This window comes from Anastrepha ludens, chromosome 3 (genome assembly GCF_028408465.1).
Source record: "Anastrepha ludens isolate Willacy chromosome 3, idAnaLude1.1, whole genome shotgun sequence".
Lineage (NCBI taxonomy): Eukaryota > Metazoa > Arthropoda > Insecta > Diptera > Tephritidae > Anastrepha > Anastrepha ludens.
The window spans coordinates 648,288-665,925 of NC_071499.1; the positions used below are offsets into that span (position 1 = coordinate 648,288).

The 17,638-nt window shown below is 36.9% G+C and overlaps 1 protein-coding gene across 10 annotated transcripts in view; it reads left to right on the forward strand.

Moving 5' to 3' along the window:
• LOC128856788 (probable serine/threonine-protein kinase DDB_G0282963) overlaps positions 1–13,811 on the forward strand; it is a 39,528-nt gene extending 25,717 nt beyond the window's left edge. For 8 of the 10 annotated variants that reach the window (XM_054092116.1, XM_054092114.1, XM_054092117.1 and 5 more), the window contains 10 exons: positions 3,434–3,617; positions 4,391–4,573; positions 4,687–5,847; positions 6,566–6,944; positions 7,076–7,297; positions 10,822–11,332; positions 12,018–12,261; positions 12,335–12,583; positions 12,641–12,849; positions 12,912–13,811. In XM_054092116.1, the coding sequence (XP_053948091.1) occupies positions 3,434–3,617; positions 4,391–4,573; positions 4,687–5,847; positions 6,566–6,944; positions 7,076–7,297; positions 10,822–11,332; positions 12,018–12,261; positions 12,335–12,583; positions 12,641–12,849; positions 12,912–13,239 (3,670 nt within the window). In that variant the 3' untranslated portion in view covers positions 13,240–13,811. The remainder of the gene's footprint in view (positions 1–3,433; positions 3,618–4,390; positions 4,574–4,686; positions 5,848–6,565; positions 6,945–7,075; positions 7,298–10,821; positions 11,333–12,017; positions 12,262–12,334; positions 12,584–12,640; positions 12,850–12,911) is intronic. The other 2 variants (XM_054092124.1, XM_054092115.1) reach the window with 1 other exon arrangement.
• Positions 13,812–17,638: the final 3,827 nt, after the last annotated feature.

Consider the following 17,638-nt stretch of genomic DNA (forward strand, 5'->3'; position numbering starts at 1 on the left):
TCTATCTCGAGACCCTAGTCACGGAGCGGATGGAAATACTCTGAACTAAAGCATTCACCAACAGCTTCCATTTGATACCCATATTGTACATACACATCCGAAGGTTACCCGGGTCCACGTTTTGACCTATATCTCGAGACCCTATCTACCAATAGGTATCCAAACTATACGGAAACCATCTTCAATACCTCCTTAACAATGTGTGTAAGTTTGGTTTAATTCGGTGCAAAGACACGGCGGGTCCACGTTTTGGCATATATTTCCAGACCCTAGTCATCAATAGGTATGAAAATTACCCCGTATTAAAGCACTTATCAACAGCTTTCATTTGATACCCCTATTGTACATACATAACCAAAGGTTACCCGGGTCCACGTTTTGTTCTATATCTCGAGACCCCAGTCACGGAGCGGCATGAAAAATACTCTGTACTAAAGCATTCACCAACAGCTTCAATTTGATATCCATATTGTACAAACACATTCTAGGGTCCACGTTTTGGTCTCTATCTCGAGACCCTAGTCACGGAGCGGCATGAAAAATACTCTGGACTAAAGCATTCACCAACAGCTTCAATTTGATAACCATATTGTACATACACATCCGAAGGTTACCCGGGTCCACGTTTTGACCTATATCTCGAGCCCTATTTCCAAAATAAAATATAATCCATGTTACTCGTGGATGATGTAGCTTTCGAATGGTGAGAGAATTTTTAAAATCGGTCCAGTAGTTTTGAGCCTATTCATTACAAACAAACAAAGTTTTCCTCTTTATAATATTAGTATAGACAACATATCTTATAAGGTATATGGTAAATATTAAAATACATTTTTTCCTTCATATATAATAAAAAAATTAATAATACAATAATAACATTAAAACAACAGGTATTATTAACAAACTTGGTTTTATTTTAAATTCTTCAAGTGAATCAAATTAATAATAATCAATAAGAAGGCATATGCAAATACAAATACGTGAATTTATATATGTACATATGCGCATATACATACATACAGGGTTGGCCATATTAAACTGACCCATGTGATTATTAAAAAAATATGGAAAAAGAAACATTTTTTTGTGTTTCATTGTGAAAAACATTTAATTTAGTTCAAGGAGATTCGTTTACATCACTTTTTGAATATGATATCGCACAAGTGGTCGCCCTTAGCTCGTATAGCGTAATGTGCCCGTTTTTCGGCGTTTTCCACAGTTTTGGCCAGCGTCTCGGCCGATATGGCGGCTATTTCCCGTCGGATATTGGCCTTAAGTGCGCCTAGTGTCTTTGGCTTGTTGACGTACACCTTAGATTTCAAATAGCCCCAAAGAAAAAAGTCCGGTGGCGTCAAATCCGGTGATCGTGGCGGCCAGTCAAAATCGCCGCTTTTTGATATCAAACGGCCAGGGAACAAAGTCTTCAATAAGTTGACGGTGGCTCGTGCTGTGTGTGGAGGTGCGCCATCTTGCTGAAACCAGAAGTGCTCCATACCATTTTCACGAACAATCGGCATCACAAAATCGGTTATCATGGCCCGATAACGCTCTTGATTGACGGTCAATGGTTGGTGTTGACCATTTTCAAAGAAGAACGGCCCAATGACCATATCAGCGCAAATGCCACACCAGACTGTAACTTTTTGGTCGTGGAGAGGTACCTCTTCAATAATTTGAGGGTTTTCAGTGGCGTAGAAACGGCAATTTTGCTTATTTACGGTTCCGTTCAAGGAGAAATGGGCCTCATCACTCATAATGATTTGATGCCAAAAATCCTCATCAGTTTGGGCCATTCGGACGACAAAATTGGCATATTCCAAGCGACGAGGCTTATCGGCCGGCAACAGTTGTTGATTTAGTTGTATTTTGTACGGGAATATCCCCAAATCCAAACGAATGATACGTCGTAGAGTGGTCCGAGGGATGTCCAACTGAGCAGAACGACGATTACCTGACGTTCGCGGCGATGACTCGATACTGGCTCGTACGGCCGCGATATTTTCGTTAGATCGTCTTGGCCGCTTTTTATTTGGACGTCGGGTATTAGCCACAGTGCCGGAAGACAAAAATCTTTTGTGCATTTGCTTGATTGCGTTCTTTGACGGCGCACTTTTCACTTTATTTTTTTTTTCTCCACGCACGTTGCGTTTTTACAATCGAGAAGGAATTTTGAATGTACAGCTGAACAATTTCAGCGCGTTCTATTGGGGTGTACTGTTTCATGGTATAAATCTCCTTCGACTGACGCTTCCAACGCGGTATGTCATTAGCTGATCTGAAATTACAGTAAAAAGTTATAGGGTTACTCAATGGGTCAGTTTAATATGGCCAACCCTGTATATACGCTCACTTAAGTAGGAGAGAGCAAGATGTCGAACGTTGCCGTTCGTTTGCTTTGTTTGCTTTGTCGTTCGTTCCGCGCTTTCGCTTGCAGTTCATGCAATGCAATGAGCAAGGTAACGACAAATGAGCAAGGTAACACTAATGAGCAAGGTAACACTAATGAGCAAGGTAACACTAAAGAGCAAGGTAACACTAATGAGCAAGGTAACACTAAAGAGCAAGGTAACACTAATGAGCAAGGTAACACTAAAGAGCAAGGTAACACTAATGAGCAAGGTAACACTAAAGAGCAAGGTAACACTAAAGAGCAAGGTAACACTAATGAGCAAGGTAACTACATATGAGCAAGGTAACACTAAAGAGCAAGGTAACACTAATGAGCAAGGTAACGACACATTTTTTCGTGCGTGCAGCCTGTTAAATCGAATTATAAGACGTTATCACGTCAATAATTTTGCTTGATATTTTTCTGATTGGTTGTTTTGATTTTATTCAACGACGCATAGCAACGGATGCCGGGTATTGTAATATTATGGTTATTAATAAAAAATTATTTTCTATGAAATTACTGTTTGTAATTCTTTTATATACATATCCTAAATCCCTCTCAACTACTACTACGCGAGCGGGGTCGCGGGTTAAAGCTAGTATTATAATTAATAAAATACGTTTGAATATAGGTTGTAGTGCCTTAAATGTGATTCAAGTTTGGTCATATTTCATACGAACACTAAAATTGGGTTAAGTATTAAGAGCTTCGCAATCGATACCTCTTCGTTATGTCCTGCACGCTTTATGTCAAATCCATTAATCGTATTTTGCGAATATTGTGAATTCTAATCACACAGAGCAATTCAATGGCAATTTTATGCATTTACACTGAATTTTAATCTTATTTTAAGGGGTTTCTGGACAATTTTAATAGAAAGAGAGTCATAACACGGTTTTTTCTGAAATAATTGCTTATGCACGTATTCTAAGAGAATGATAAATTAGCATTTACATATATAGACTTAGAAATATTCTTTAGATTTTATGGTTGAAGAACTTATATACTTTTTTGTTTGACTACTACCTGAATCCGATGTAGCGCAAATACACAAATGGATAATGATGTCACACCAGTCTACTTAGCAGCGCAAGAAGGGCACTTGGAAGTACTGAAATTTTTAGTGCTTGAAGCAGGCGGCTCACTCTACGTTCGCGCACGCGACGGTATGGCACCGATACATGCCGCTTCACAAATGGGGTGTCTGGATTGCCTCAAGTGGATGGTAAGTTAACGATTTTGACAATAAGTTTAAGAAGCACCAAGATAATTAAAGGTTAAATCATACATATGATTGTCTATATCTATTTATATATTATTATTGTTACTTCAAACACTGAACCAGCAATTTGCATTACTTTATAATAAAATATTGGCCAAGCTCATTTTCACAAGGTCCTCTTCAGACCAGTTTCGTACCATCAAGAAAATTGTTTAATTGGTTCAAAAGGTAATGATTGCTTGGTGCCAAATTTGGACTCTATGGGTGGAACCTAGTATTTGAAGGAACAGAACCCTCTTTCTATTCGCCAGTTCTGGACGCTTCTGGTCGATTCATATCTGGTCAGTTGATTACAAAGGGCCGAATTAGGTGTTATTGTCTCTAATCCCACCAAGCACATTGAAAAATAAAAAAATATTGTTCGGATTTTTAAATGTAAAAATGTTAGAAAAGTGTAGTTATATCGAATAAATATAATATTTATATATTTTTTTTTAAGAATAAATACATTTTTTTTTTCTTTGTAAGAAAAGGGAAAGTGTATGCCAGGAATGTTTGCTTTTGAAAGCACCTTAAGGTTTATAAATATATATATATACATATATCTGTATTATATGTTAAAGTCGGGCTTAAAATGTTACTATTATATTGTTCGAATTACTCAAATTAGAGTTTTTATTACATATGGTTTTGAGCTCACTTTAAGAAGCTCGAGTAATTTATCTTAAATGGGCATTACGTGCTCATATTTACTTACATATATAATATTTATGTAGGTACAAGATCAAGGAGTTGATCCGAATCTGCGAGATGGGGATGGCGCCACACCGTTGCATTTTGCTGCCTCGCGAGGCCATCTTTCTGTTGTTCGTTGGTTGCTTAATCATGGTGCAAAGCTTTCATTGGACAAATATGGCAAATCACCTATTAACGACGCTGCAGAAAATCAGCAAGTAGAGGTAGGATATTCTCCGTTCATATTGCGTTTAATCAAATAATACAAACTCCTCTTTTTAAATGTTCGCATTTCTTTCCTTTTTGTCTTTATGTCTTTCGAATTGGCTAAATAAAGTGTCTTAACGTGTTAGTGCAACATGGCACTTCTATAGAGTATAATTGTCGCGACAAGAACCCCCTGCAACGACATAAAACTTGTTCCTCATCCAGCAAGCAACTACAGGAGACGCAAAATTGCAATTTCAATGGTAGCGACAGTGTTAACTGTGTCAGCAATTGCTCACACGGCAGCTGCAATTCAAATAGCAGTAAACAGACCAGTCGCAGCAATACCATCAAATCCAAGTCATCGTCGACTTTGAGCTCAGATATTGAGCCATTTTACCTGCATCCACCATCCAGTGTTATGGCTCACAAGCGCGTGGACGCTATTTATGCACATTCACAACAGTCACGGTCGTCTTCTGAAAAATTGTACAATGGACAAATGGTGCCGAATGATGGCTTGTATATTAATCCAATGCGTAACAACTTCTTTTCCCCTCCTTCCCCCAATGGCAGCGTGTCTGGAGAATCATTCTTTCTTCACGATCCCCAGGAATTAATTTATAATCGGGTGCGAGAGTTGTTTGATTCAGATTGTAGTAGCATTAGACATTCGAAACCAAAACTAAATCGACACAAATCTCAAACTCAAAATAAGAATAACAAATCAAATTCCATAAACAATGCAATGACTGTACAAGCAGATGTGCACTCGAGCTCTAGTGGTGCTGGAAGTGGATCGGAAGAATCCATTTCCGTTTCAGTACAATCAAGTATGAATTCTTCCAAGGCGAACAATCTCCGGAGTCACAGCTTCAATGTTCACAATAAATGCAACAATCAAATTGGCAGTCGCGATCAAAACACCAGCACCAGTACCAGCGTAAAGATGAGCATCAATAATAATACAAAGACGAATGAAAACGGTATATCCGGGCTCAACTATAATAAAAATAATATCTGTAGCAACAACAGTAGCATAAAGAAAGGAATTCAAAATCAAACTCCAAACCAATCAAACAACAATTATTTGAACAATGAAAAAATGCGGCATGAAAGTTCGCATGATCATGATTACGAGGATATATATATGGTTCGTGAAGAAGCTCGAAGAAACCAACACAAATACGGATCTGGACGGTCACGGTCCCGTGACAGTGGGTCACATTCGCGCTCAGCTAGCACTTCCTCAACTCGCAGTACAGATATCGTACTACAATACAGCAACCATGTAAGCCCCTCATACTCATACTTAATTTTTTAGAAGTGTCGATTAGAGTGCAGAGAGCATTATTTATGCAGGAGTGGTTGACGAGCTTTCATTCCGTTTGGCACAATGAACTGATCCGACTCGCATACATATTGTATGGAAAATAATGAAGTCCTTTTTTCATCCTCACAGATGTACATATTTAGGTACACATAAATATTTGTATTTTATTTAGAATTTAAATGAAACAAGGCCTGACCAGATTCATCTGCCAAACGGTAGGCTAAATATGCCGTAACTAATAAAACTGCGGCAATCTCCAATTCAATTCAACTTTCATTTCCATGAAAATGTATTTTGTCGTAATTGATACATATGGACATATAGTATATAGATGCATAATAACTTTGATTCTTAAGAAAATTATTATATTGAAATATAATTGCATATGTACAATAAATCAGACAATTTGCAGATAGTGCATATTTCGCAATTATTACTTTGTTCGTTCAAAAATTTTGAACAATCGGGCAGGTTCTGTAACTCACTTTCGAGTGAATTTCATAGACTTTTTTGGCAAATGTGTTGCGAATTTTAAGTCTTCAATATAAATGTCTGAAAATTTGGGTGTGCATGCAATATGTGAGAAATGAAACCACCTTCAATTAATATCGTCTAAAAACTTATGTATATTATAAATAAAATGTATTTCTTAAATTACCACCATTTTTTATTTCAGAATATGAACAATAAACTCAAAAGTGAACCATTGAATCGAAATAAATCGCAATCGGCCATTGGATTGCATACAAACAAATACGAGATGTCGCATAAGGAAAGCTATACCGTTAAAAACGTGAATGTGAAGAACCAGCTCAACACAAGTTGTAATAACAACAACGGTGGCATTAAGAGCGACACATATGAAAGTCTATGTCCAATAGAAGATATTGCGGAACGCACAAAGCAATCACACAAGAACTCGGTTATTCGCAATAATCTTGATGGTAGCAGCTCCAGCAACATGCTTCAGTCCACTTGCAGCTATGATGAAAACTCAACCGATCGCCACTTAAAACGAGTTTCTTCTGCTCCACCTATACAAAACATAGCAATCGGTATGATGCACAAATACATATATGTATATGAATGTGTGTAATAATGCAAACTCATGTGCATATTCACATACATAAGTATTCCATTAGACTAAAACTCTGACATATTTGTATATGTTTGTGATTGTTTTCAGTAAGCGGTCCACCACCTCCTCCATTGCCACCACCGGTGAACGCAGCCGTACATAAAAACAGCCAATTGATTGCAACCGAACCCTCAAATTGTTACCTTAGTAACTCAAACGTTTTGGATAATATAGACTCTGATTCGGGTCTAGAAGTCATCGAAGAGCCGAGTTTACGTCCATCGGAGCTAGTCAGAGGCAAACATAATCGAACTATGTCTACAATCTCGGGTAAGATTTCAATCCACATGCAGCATGTAGCTCTTATTTTATTTACATATGTATGTATGTATGTATGTGTAAAGGGAGATACTGTATGTAGGTTCAGGATACTGTATGTAGGCTCCGATTAGAGGATAAATAAAGAAACCTGAAGCACCTACATAGCATTAAAAAAGCTTAAATCATAAATCATAAAACCATATCTAACACATCGGATTGTGTTATTTCTTTTACTTGGTGTCTAACTAATATTAAAAAAATTCTCCTTCAGAGCATTTCACCCAACGTGAACTTAATCATTGTCAGGTACATATGTACATGTTTGAGTATACACACATTAACGTCGATTTTGAAAACTCGATAAACCAAAAATCTAATCTGCACTAGATCGGCAGGTTCGGTAACTTTCCTTATTTTCCACTCACATCTTGTATATCCCGCTCCTTATATAGGTGTATATACATATGTATCTATGGTAGAAATATATACATACATAGGTACATACATACTAAACATGCATATGCACACATTTTAAACGTTTGGAAATGAATCCAGATATTTTCATGAGCCACTCACTAAGTAGAAAAATTGGCAGTACTTGTGCATTTTCATATAATCATGTTTTAAAACACCAAGAGCAAACAATGCGGACAAAAACAAACCAATGAAAGTAAATGTGAAAATACACAACTTTATCTGGTTGCAGACAGGTTATTTATTTAACCACGCACCCCAGCAAACCAAACTTTCAATATTCCAGTAGTATTGGCTGCATATAAGAGTGCATACATACAAGTAGAAGCGATTCGTTGTCTTCACGTGGATGCATGTTCCAAAACTTTGGTCACTTGGGTACTTCTTGAGCTTGATGTGCATGGTAAGCAACTGTATTTTTGTAACTATGTGTGGAGCAACGGTACAAACGGCATTGTCACGGACGACACTACACCACTATGTTTGCCTGCTGCAATATCGAGTGCTTATAGACACTTTAGTTGCATTGATGGCATCCTCTGAACCGCTACTGATATTGTTGGCCATCGCATTGTTTGTTGCTTAAATCAGCAATAATCTAAATTTTGTGAACTTCTTGAGTTATTCAATAAAGTGGACTGATCGCAGACGTCTTTTGCATCCATGTTAGGTCAAAAGAAGATTTCTCGTCGAAGTTATTTCACTTTGCGGTTTTCTCATTTTGGCATATTTCACATTCGTTGTAAGTAAATATGTAGGTATGATACCTTTGAAGATTTGTTGATAAGTATGTACGCGTGTAATTGAAACTTATAAAGTGAAATGAAATGTACCAAGTCCCCGGTGTCTGGAGGTCTTGACCTTCGATCAAGGTTAATGCACCTGTTGAGAGTTCAGTTCGCATGCCTAAGGAGCTGCAAAGAGCTTAATGCGTGTGAGCAAGTAATAATGCAAAGCTCCATACAATGCATAAGTATGTACATACATATATTTATACACATATGTATACACACACTATATACATAAGTAGTGTTTAATGCATAGTGTGATGGCATCAAAAGGTGAAAGTTGTCTTACATATACGAAAGTTGTTACTGGAAAATATTACAAAACGGTAGCTGATAAGAGAGATATGATAAAGTTACATGAGGGGTGGTGTTCAGCGCACTAGACAGGGCTAGTTTACTGGGGCGGCAGCCCTTGGCAAATGCTAAGCAAGCAATTTCTACTTGGGTGCTACGGCATCAATCATCCTGCAGATATTTGCTAGAGCCTGAGTCACCCTGGTGAGTCAGGAGACATCTCTTCGACTGCAGTGACGAGATCCAGGACTAAACACAACTGCAACCACTGGACCGGATCAGCGGGAGACTCTTACCACCTTCCTAAACTCCCGACCCCCATGAGATATGACTTTGGCTCAGTTACGATCTGGATATTTATTTATTCATTTAATAATCTAAAAATGCGGTATTTCTTACAGATTATGGAAAACAGATTAATGCTAAATAATTCAATCAAAAATGAATTAGACTTCTAATTTACTTGTTTCACTGTAGTGAATGAAATAAAATGTAACATTTCTTATAATTTGCAGAGAAAAAGTATTAGATAATACTTAGAATATAGTTTGACAATGTACTTAGTAACAATTTGAAGTGGTACTTTGTCGAAGAAAAATATAGGCCAATATGATTTGAAAGCAAATTAAATTCTCTCAAAGTTCTACAAATCGGAGTATTAGAAGCATAATTAATATTTGGGCTGAAAAGTCCTGGGGCTAATAAAGAAAACACGTTTTTGTTTTGTTCAAAATTAACTTTCTTCATCAAGAACATTACCATCACCACACCTTCCTGTTTTTGGTGAACAGTGAGCAAATGCGGCACCCACTTTGAACAGAGCTTTCTCATAGTCAAATGCTCATGCAATATTAAACATACTAACAACCTATTCACATGCCCTCTGTCGTCTGCTCTCTGATGGTTGATTTGCAGTTATTGATTACCTTTCTTTCCCTTTATTGTTGTTTTCATCAGTTGTTGATGTCATCTTCGATGGACTCACGGTCTCTTCTGAATCGTGCCATTTGTAAACGGCTGTTGCCTTTAGAGTATCATGGCCAAGATAGTAGTAGATTAATTAATGATTGTTTTTAATTATGCTTTTTCAAACAAAATTGATTTTTTTTTCCGTAATACAAGAAATTAAATGTTTCCAATTCATGAATAAAAAAAATTATGATATTTGAAATACACAAATATAGGATCGCTTAATACAGGTAAAAAGTGATATTTTTTACATTTAAGTTTACTACATCTATTCACATATATCATGTAAAAAGTTTAAACATAAACTATCCATTTATACATGTTTCTACTTTTTTCTATGAATATAAATACTAAAAAAAGGTATGCTCCCGTATTTATATAACGTCGAATAACGTCGAAATTTCGACGTACGGGCGATCCTAGTACTTATAATAACTCTCAACAAAGTCAGAAATTAAAGCGTCTGCAACGGAAAATGCTGCAAGCAGTCAAGCAGAGTTATTGTATGTACATAAGCATGTGTTTTGTCTTAACGCTACATGCACGATAACATTTGGAGACGAACATTTGAAACTCGGCCAATATTCTCTCCTCCCCTTCCGAACCAAATATTAAAAAAATCCCAATGGGGCATGAGCTGCAATTCGTTTTCGCATGAAATTGTCACCGACAACGACTTTATAAAACTCACCCAAATATGTATCAATGTGCTGCACTCACCACGTCTAGTTCCGACATTATTATTATTGAAACCGGATAAAAACCACGTCCACTTTTTTATGTAAAGACAAAATTTTCGTCCGTACCTCTAATGTTTCAAGATGCACTCTCATTTTCTATGAATTTGTTTGATTCCAAAAATTAACAGCTAGTCCAAATTAATTTTTACGCGCTCATGTGTGCGGGTTTATAAAGTTCGGTATATGTATGTATGTATATACCTGTACTATACATGTGTACATCAATTATCGCAAATTCATATCGTTTTCATGTCTGTTAATTTTGCAGCAAACAAAAAGGCAAAACTTCTGAATGGCGGTAGTAGCGCAAGTGTGCAACAGCCTACTCCGATTGCAACTATTGGCTGTGTTGCTTCAAATGGTGAAATCAGCAATTATCAACCAGTGCAAATCGGCAACTACAATAATAACAGTACTGCTTGTGGCGGATATCATATTTGCAGTGATCAACAGGAAGACAGAAGCCAGGTGCAACATCATCAATTGCATCATACAGATATTCAACAACAACAATTGCAACAAAGTTATCAACAAACTCAAATTTATGGATCCTCGGCCGAAGATCACTATGAGCTACAACAGATACAATACGGGTACGCGAGCAACGGTGCCCATTGTCCTCGTCCAGGCGGCCCAAATTTAGTTAATAAACAGTTAGTACTGCCTTTCGTGCCACCCAGTTTTCCAAATAAGTCGCAAGATGGAGTGACTCATCTCATAAAACCATCTGAGTACCTAAAGAGTATAAGTGATAAACGGTCGTGTCCATCGTCTGCAAGGTAAGTGAATTTTTAGTGTTAACCAAAAATTCGTTCACATACAAGAATATTTACGATTGCCACATTTCTAGTGGGTCGGTAAGTCCACAATGAAAGTACTGACTTAAGTCTCAGCATACATATGTACAAGTATGTAAATTCATAGCTATGTACATATGTACTTAGTAGCTAATGATTATATTTGTGTAGCGTTAACCTACAAATGTTTTTAATTGCATGCACTAACTTCCAAATATCTAGCGAATGCCATAAAGTAATTAGTGCATTCAATTTGTAGACGATATCCACTTTGCCTTGCTACTCGCGTGCCGCATGAGTGCGAGCATCGTATGCCACATACAGTGGTCCACTTCACCACAGCTATAGTTTTAAGTTTTGCGTGTTTATCCATAATTTATGCGAATTTCGCCAAAAAATTCAATCTCATGTTCAAATGAAGCTAACAGTTCCTTTCAGTTTAGTAGCAAAAACGATGATATTACGAACGCATCCAACTTGGCAAAGGTTAGTTAAAGATATCCAAATGCACAGCTTGATGGAAAATTAAAAATATACAAAAAATAGCCAACAGTAATTTTTTCGTATATGTACAATATAATATCCTATGATATTCAACGGAGTTATTGTAAACATAAATTAACTCTGGATACGCTTTCATTGTGACTATTTTCGTGTTCTCAATCAGATCCACCGATAGCGAGGATTATATGCATATCCAAGTGGCTAATCAACATGCAGTCGGCTTCGAACCTCCAAAACCGCCACCGCCACCTCCTCTGCCAATTCACGCCCTATTGCCGCACAATGACAAGCAAAACAGTGTAAAAACAATGAATTCACATGTATCCATAGTCAATCAGGATACTGCCACTCGTAAACAGCATCAGCCACTCTCCGCCATCTCCATTCAAGATCTTAACAGTGTGCAGGTAACTTCGATATCAGTAATAAAGCCGGTAACTAGTTAATGTATTTTATGAGATTATAATTTCAAAAACGTAGCTTCGTCGTACTGATACTCAGAAAATGCCAAAGCCGTATCAAATGCCAGCACGTAGTCTCAGCATGCAGTGTCTAACCACCTCATCTGAGGCTTATCTTAAGACGGACCTGATTGCAGAATTAAAGATATCAAAGGACATTCCAGGCATTAAAAAAATGAAGGTGGAAAAACAATTGGCGGGTCAATTCGAAAGTGAACATTATTCGGAAATTTCCAAACAGTTTACGGCGAACAATTATATGGATCAGGTAAGGACATTTAGTTTCTATATCTAATTATCACGGGCGCTTTATTCGCTATCAAAGCTTTATTTACAGATTCCAGAAAAAGATCAAGCGGGAAACATCATCCCGGATTGGAAACGTCAAATGATGGCAAAAAAGGCTGCAGAACGTGCCAAGAAGGAATTCGAAGAACGAATGGCAAAAGAAGCTGAAAATAGGCGACTCTCACAGATCCCTCAGTGGAAACGAGATCTGCTTGCGCGGCGGGAGGAAACTGAAAATAAATTAAAGTACCTTCTAAATTTTAAGTATAAAACAATATAAACGAATTTTGTGGTTATTTGTATTTCAGATCTTCAATTTATACTCCTAAAGTGGAGGAGAATAATCGCATTGCTGAAACATGGCAACTAAAAAATAAAGCCTTTTCAATAGACAACATTAATTTTGTTCCCCCTTGCACCGATGCCCAACCACCAATTGTGGGTGCTTGTGACAACAGCAACAAGGAAAACAAGGGACAAAATGAACAAAACACAATAGGCAACAACACAACTGAAGATGCCACTACACAAAACTTCTCCAATGATAACCAATACATCAAAGGAGAAGATGCTGATAACATTATACCATGGCGAGCCCAGTTACGAAAAACAAATAGCAGACTAAGTTTAATTTAAAAACGTACATAAATGTTATCCTTGTTTTAATACCTTCGAAAATAATTTGTTCTACTTACTTACTACGTATACTTATGATAAACCAGCAAATGATACTCGGTATGTCTTACCTGAAAGGCGATAAGGGTGGAACTGTTACATCTTTTTTCACCAACTATTTTTTTTCAATATGTGTTGTATGTACATCTGTGTACGTACATATTATATATTCTTTGCCTTAGGCTATATTTCGCTATTCTAAATTACTGTTGCATTGGGCAACTGAAATAATATACATGAGTATATGCATATGTGCATATGTACAATACAATACCTTCATCTGCATGCAATGCATATGTATATGTTTAAACAATATATCATTTATACATACATAATTTTACGTATCTAAATATGTGCATATTATTTATTACCTTAATTATGATTTATTATTTTATACTTGTTATGCCAGAATACAATTTGCAATAAATATAAATTTTAAAAACACCGACCTTTTTATATGTAAGAATACTTACCCAATAATTGAATCACTAATAACATCGAAAATAAACATTAAAGACCGAATGGTTCGTCTACTTGCAGGAGATTTCTGATTTATAAACAGCGGGTGTTGTTTTGGAACTATGTTGTACGCACTCAATTCCAATAAAATGGATTCCAGATAATAGATGCATATTTAATTTGGAACGCCCAGTAATTTTCTAGTATAGGGATCCTTAAAGTCTCTTGCATGATGCTTTAAAAAATATAGATTGGAGTAAGCCTTGGGAATAACATCTATACTAATATTATAAAAAGGAAAACTTTGTTTGTTTGTTTGTTTGTTTGGTTGTAATGAATAGGCTCAAAAACTACTGGACCGATTTTAAAAATTCTTTCACCATTCAAAAGCTACATCATCCACGAGTAACATGGATTATATTTTATTTAGGAAATAGGGCTCGAGATATAGGTCAAAACGTGGACCCGGGTAACCTTCGGATGTGTATGTACAATATGGTTATCAAATGGAAGCTGTTGGTGAATGCTTTAGTCCAGAGTATTTTTCATGCCGCTCCGTGACTAGGGTCTCGAGATAGAGACCAAAACGTGGCCCTTAGAATGTGTTTGTACAATATGGATATCAAATTGAAGCTGTTGGTGAATGCTTTAGTACAGAGTATTTTTCATGCCGCTCCGTGACTGGGGTCTCGAGATATAGGTCAAAACGTGAATCCGGGTAACCTTTGGTTGTGTATGTACAATATGGGTATCAAATGAAAGCTGTTGATAAGTGCTTTAATACGGGGTAATTTTCATACCTATTGATGACTAGGGTCTCGAAATATATGCCAAAACGTGGACCCGCCGTGTCTTTGCACCGAATTAAACCAAACTTACGCACATTGTTAAGTAAGTATTGAAAATGGGTTTCGTAAAGTTTGGTTGTAATTCGGAGCACTGGCAACGGGTACAGCGTTCTTTTGAACCAGCCATAATGTCGCTTACTTTTTTAACGCTTGGGGCGGAACTGAACTGTCAAATTAACAGTGTGAGTTACAATGTGTCAATATTTCTTTCTGATTTGGATGCCATAAGGAAAAAACGTAAGTGCAACATGTAAAAATTGTTTGTGAATTTTTTTGGAGTGGATTTTGGAACAGTGAATAATTTCTTACGAAATTTGAGAATTTAATGTGAAATCCGAATGAAATTATGTTAGTGGAAAAAAAAAATTTTTTCGTTTTTTTTTTTGAAAAATATATGTGAATAATGAAATTAAATAAAGCAAAGCGCATTCATTAAAGGTGGTGGCACTAGACCATCAACACTGTTCTGTACGTTTGATTGTCAAACTAAAGTATTGAAAAACTAGAAAACAAATAATGAAAAGGCCTTGTTTCATTGTGAGCTAACAGCCACATGGACACGGCGAAAGAAAAAAAAACCACTCAGCTGCTTTTCCAGCACCACCCTTAATAGGTTCGCCTCGAAATTTCTAAATGAGGCAACTCGTGTTTTCTGGCAACTTCTTAATTGTCGTCTGGCATCAAGGCGAAGTGAATACCAGAGGTGGTGCCAATAAAATATAGTTACTTTATTTTTCGGGATTCTGACAAGTCTGACGTCAGCTCCCTTCGCAATACAAAACAAGCGAACAAAAAAAGTAGGAGAAATTACATGTAATTCCCCTTCCTTTTGTTTGTTTATTCATGGACTCTTACGACACAGCGAATTCGGAAGGGGCAATCTATTTCTCTATCATTATTGGTTGGCATCAACGTGGATTTATTATCACCTATAATAAATTCGCCTTGGTTGGCATTCATGTTCCGTTTTAGTTCCCCACTCGTTTGGTATTTGATACATCAATGTTCTCTGGCAACGCTGCCAGACGTTTCGCGAATGTCCATGATTCATCTCACTGCCCTCCACTTGAGCCTATTGAGGACGATTATTATTATTCGATCCAAATGGTGCCAATCTCTCCAGGTGCACTAATTTAACTTTAGCATGTCCAGTTTTGGGCGGCCGCCGTAGCCGAATGGGTTGGTGCGCGACTACCATTCGGAATTCACAGAGAGAACGTTGGTTCGAATCTCGGTGAAACTCCAAAATTAAGAAAAACATTTTTCTAATAGCGGTCGCCCCTCGGCAGTCAATGGCAAGCCTCTGAGTGTATTTCTGCCATGAAAAAGCTCCTCATAAAAATACCTGCCGCTTGGAGTCGGCTTAAAACTGTAGGTCCCTCCATCTGCGGAACAACATGAAAACGCACGCCACAAATAGGAGTAGAAGCTCGGCCAAACACCCAAAAAGGGTGTACGCGCCAATTATATATATATATATTATATATATATGTATAAATAGAGGATCTACGTTTTCGCGCTTAACACAAAATCCGTAATTATGAAGCGCGATTTCCCATACAAAATTTCTCTCCCAAAATCTGAGATTATAAAATAATCCCAGATAGTAACGATACTTATTGACATACAACCCTGTGTTTTCTGTGTTATCGATAATTATTATTACGAAAGTAAGGAGAAACTTCAAAATAAAAACTAAATGAAATGGATGCCGGCAAAGAAAACAGGTCTGTAAACATAATTCTCATAAAATTTTTGTTAAATATTATTAATTCGGGATTCATTTTACAGAAAAAAACGTGTGTCTATAAACGTGTGCCCTCTTATTACTCATTATAAAATGTAATATCGAATTTCGAATACGTATTGCTGCCATCATTTTTTGCAACCTCAGCATACGTCGCATACGGATTTCCTCCAATTGTTTATTATTAGCAGCTAATTGCGCAATTAAATTAGCTTTTCCTTCTGCTTGTATTTTCTTCATATCATTAATAATAATTAAAGAAACCAAAAGCACCGAAATATTCCACCAAAATAACAACCAAAAAAAACCTCTCAAAGCAGTATTAACAGCTGATTGTAGATTTTTCAGGCAATCTGCGATATGTGAACGGGCAGATTAATTGGTGGATTTATAGGTGATTAATGCATATGTGAACCTATTATTACTTTCTTTGCAGATTAAAAGAAGTACCAACGGTCAAACCGTACCTTCATCTTCTCACTCATCAGCTGGGGATGTTGCTTTTCCACTGCAGCCAATATGCGTTAGCCACAGGACTTTCTATCGCCATTTCAGTTTTAAACGGGGTCTCCTCATCGTATTTCGCTTCCATGATCTTCCCCAGGTCAGCATCATTTAATTGCATTAATCTGATGTCAATTATTCTCTCGGACCGCTCGACTTTGGAACAATGCTTACACTCTATAGCACAAGGTCACCGAGATGGTGCATCAGCATTTCCACGTTGCTCTCCTTTACGATACTCGACCTCGTAATTTTGTAGCTTTCAAACTTTTCTGCCGCTACCGGATACGCTAAAAGTACCTTCACATATGCAGTAATCACTAATAAATCCACAAAATTAATCTACCAGTTTACATATGGTAGATTATCTACAATATTGACAGTCAGCTGCCAGTGCGGTGTTTCTACATAGATATTGATTTGGTGGAAAATTTGGTTTGTTTAATTATTATTAACGAAATGAAGAAAAGACAAGGAGAAGGAATATTTAATTGCGCAATTAGCTGCTAATAATAAACAGTTGGAGGAAATCCGTAAACGACGTTTACTGAGGTTGCAAAAAATGATGGCAGCCATACGCATACGAAATTCGATACCACAGAAAACACAGGGTTGTATTTAAAAAAGTATGGTTATAATCTAGGATTGTTTTATAATCTCAGATTTCTGGAGAGAAATTGTTTATGGGTAATCTCGCTTTTTAATTACGGATTGGGAGTTAAGCACGAAAAAGTAGATCATCTCCTTATATGTCTACGTATTATAACATAGGCACAGTACAAAGAAACGCTCAGTTGCTGGA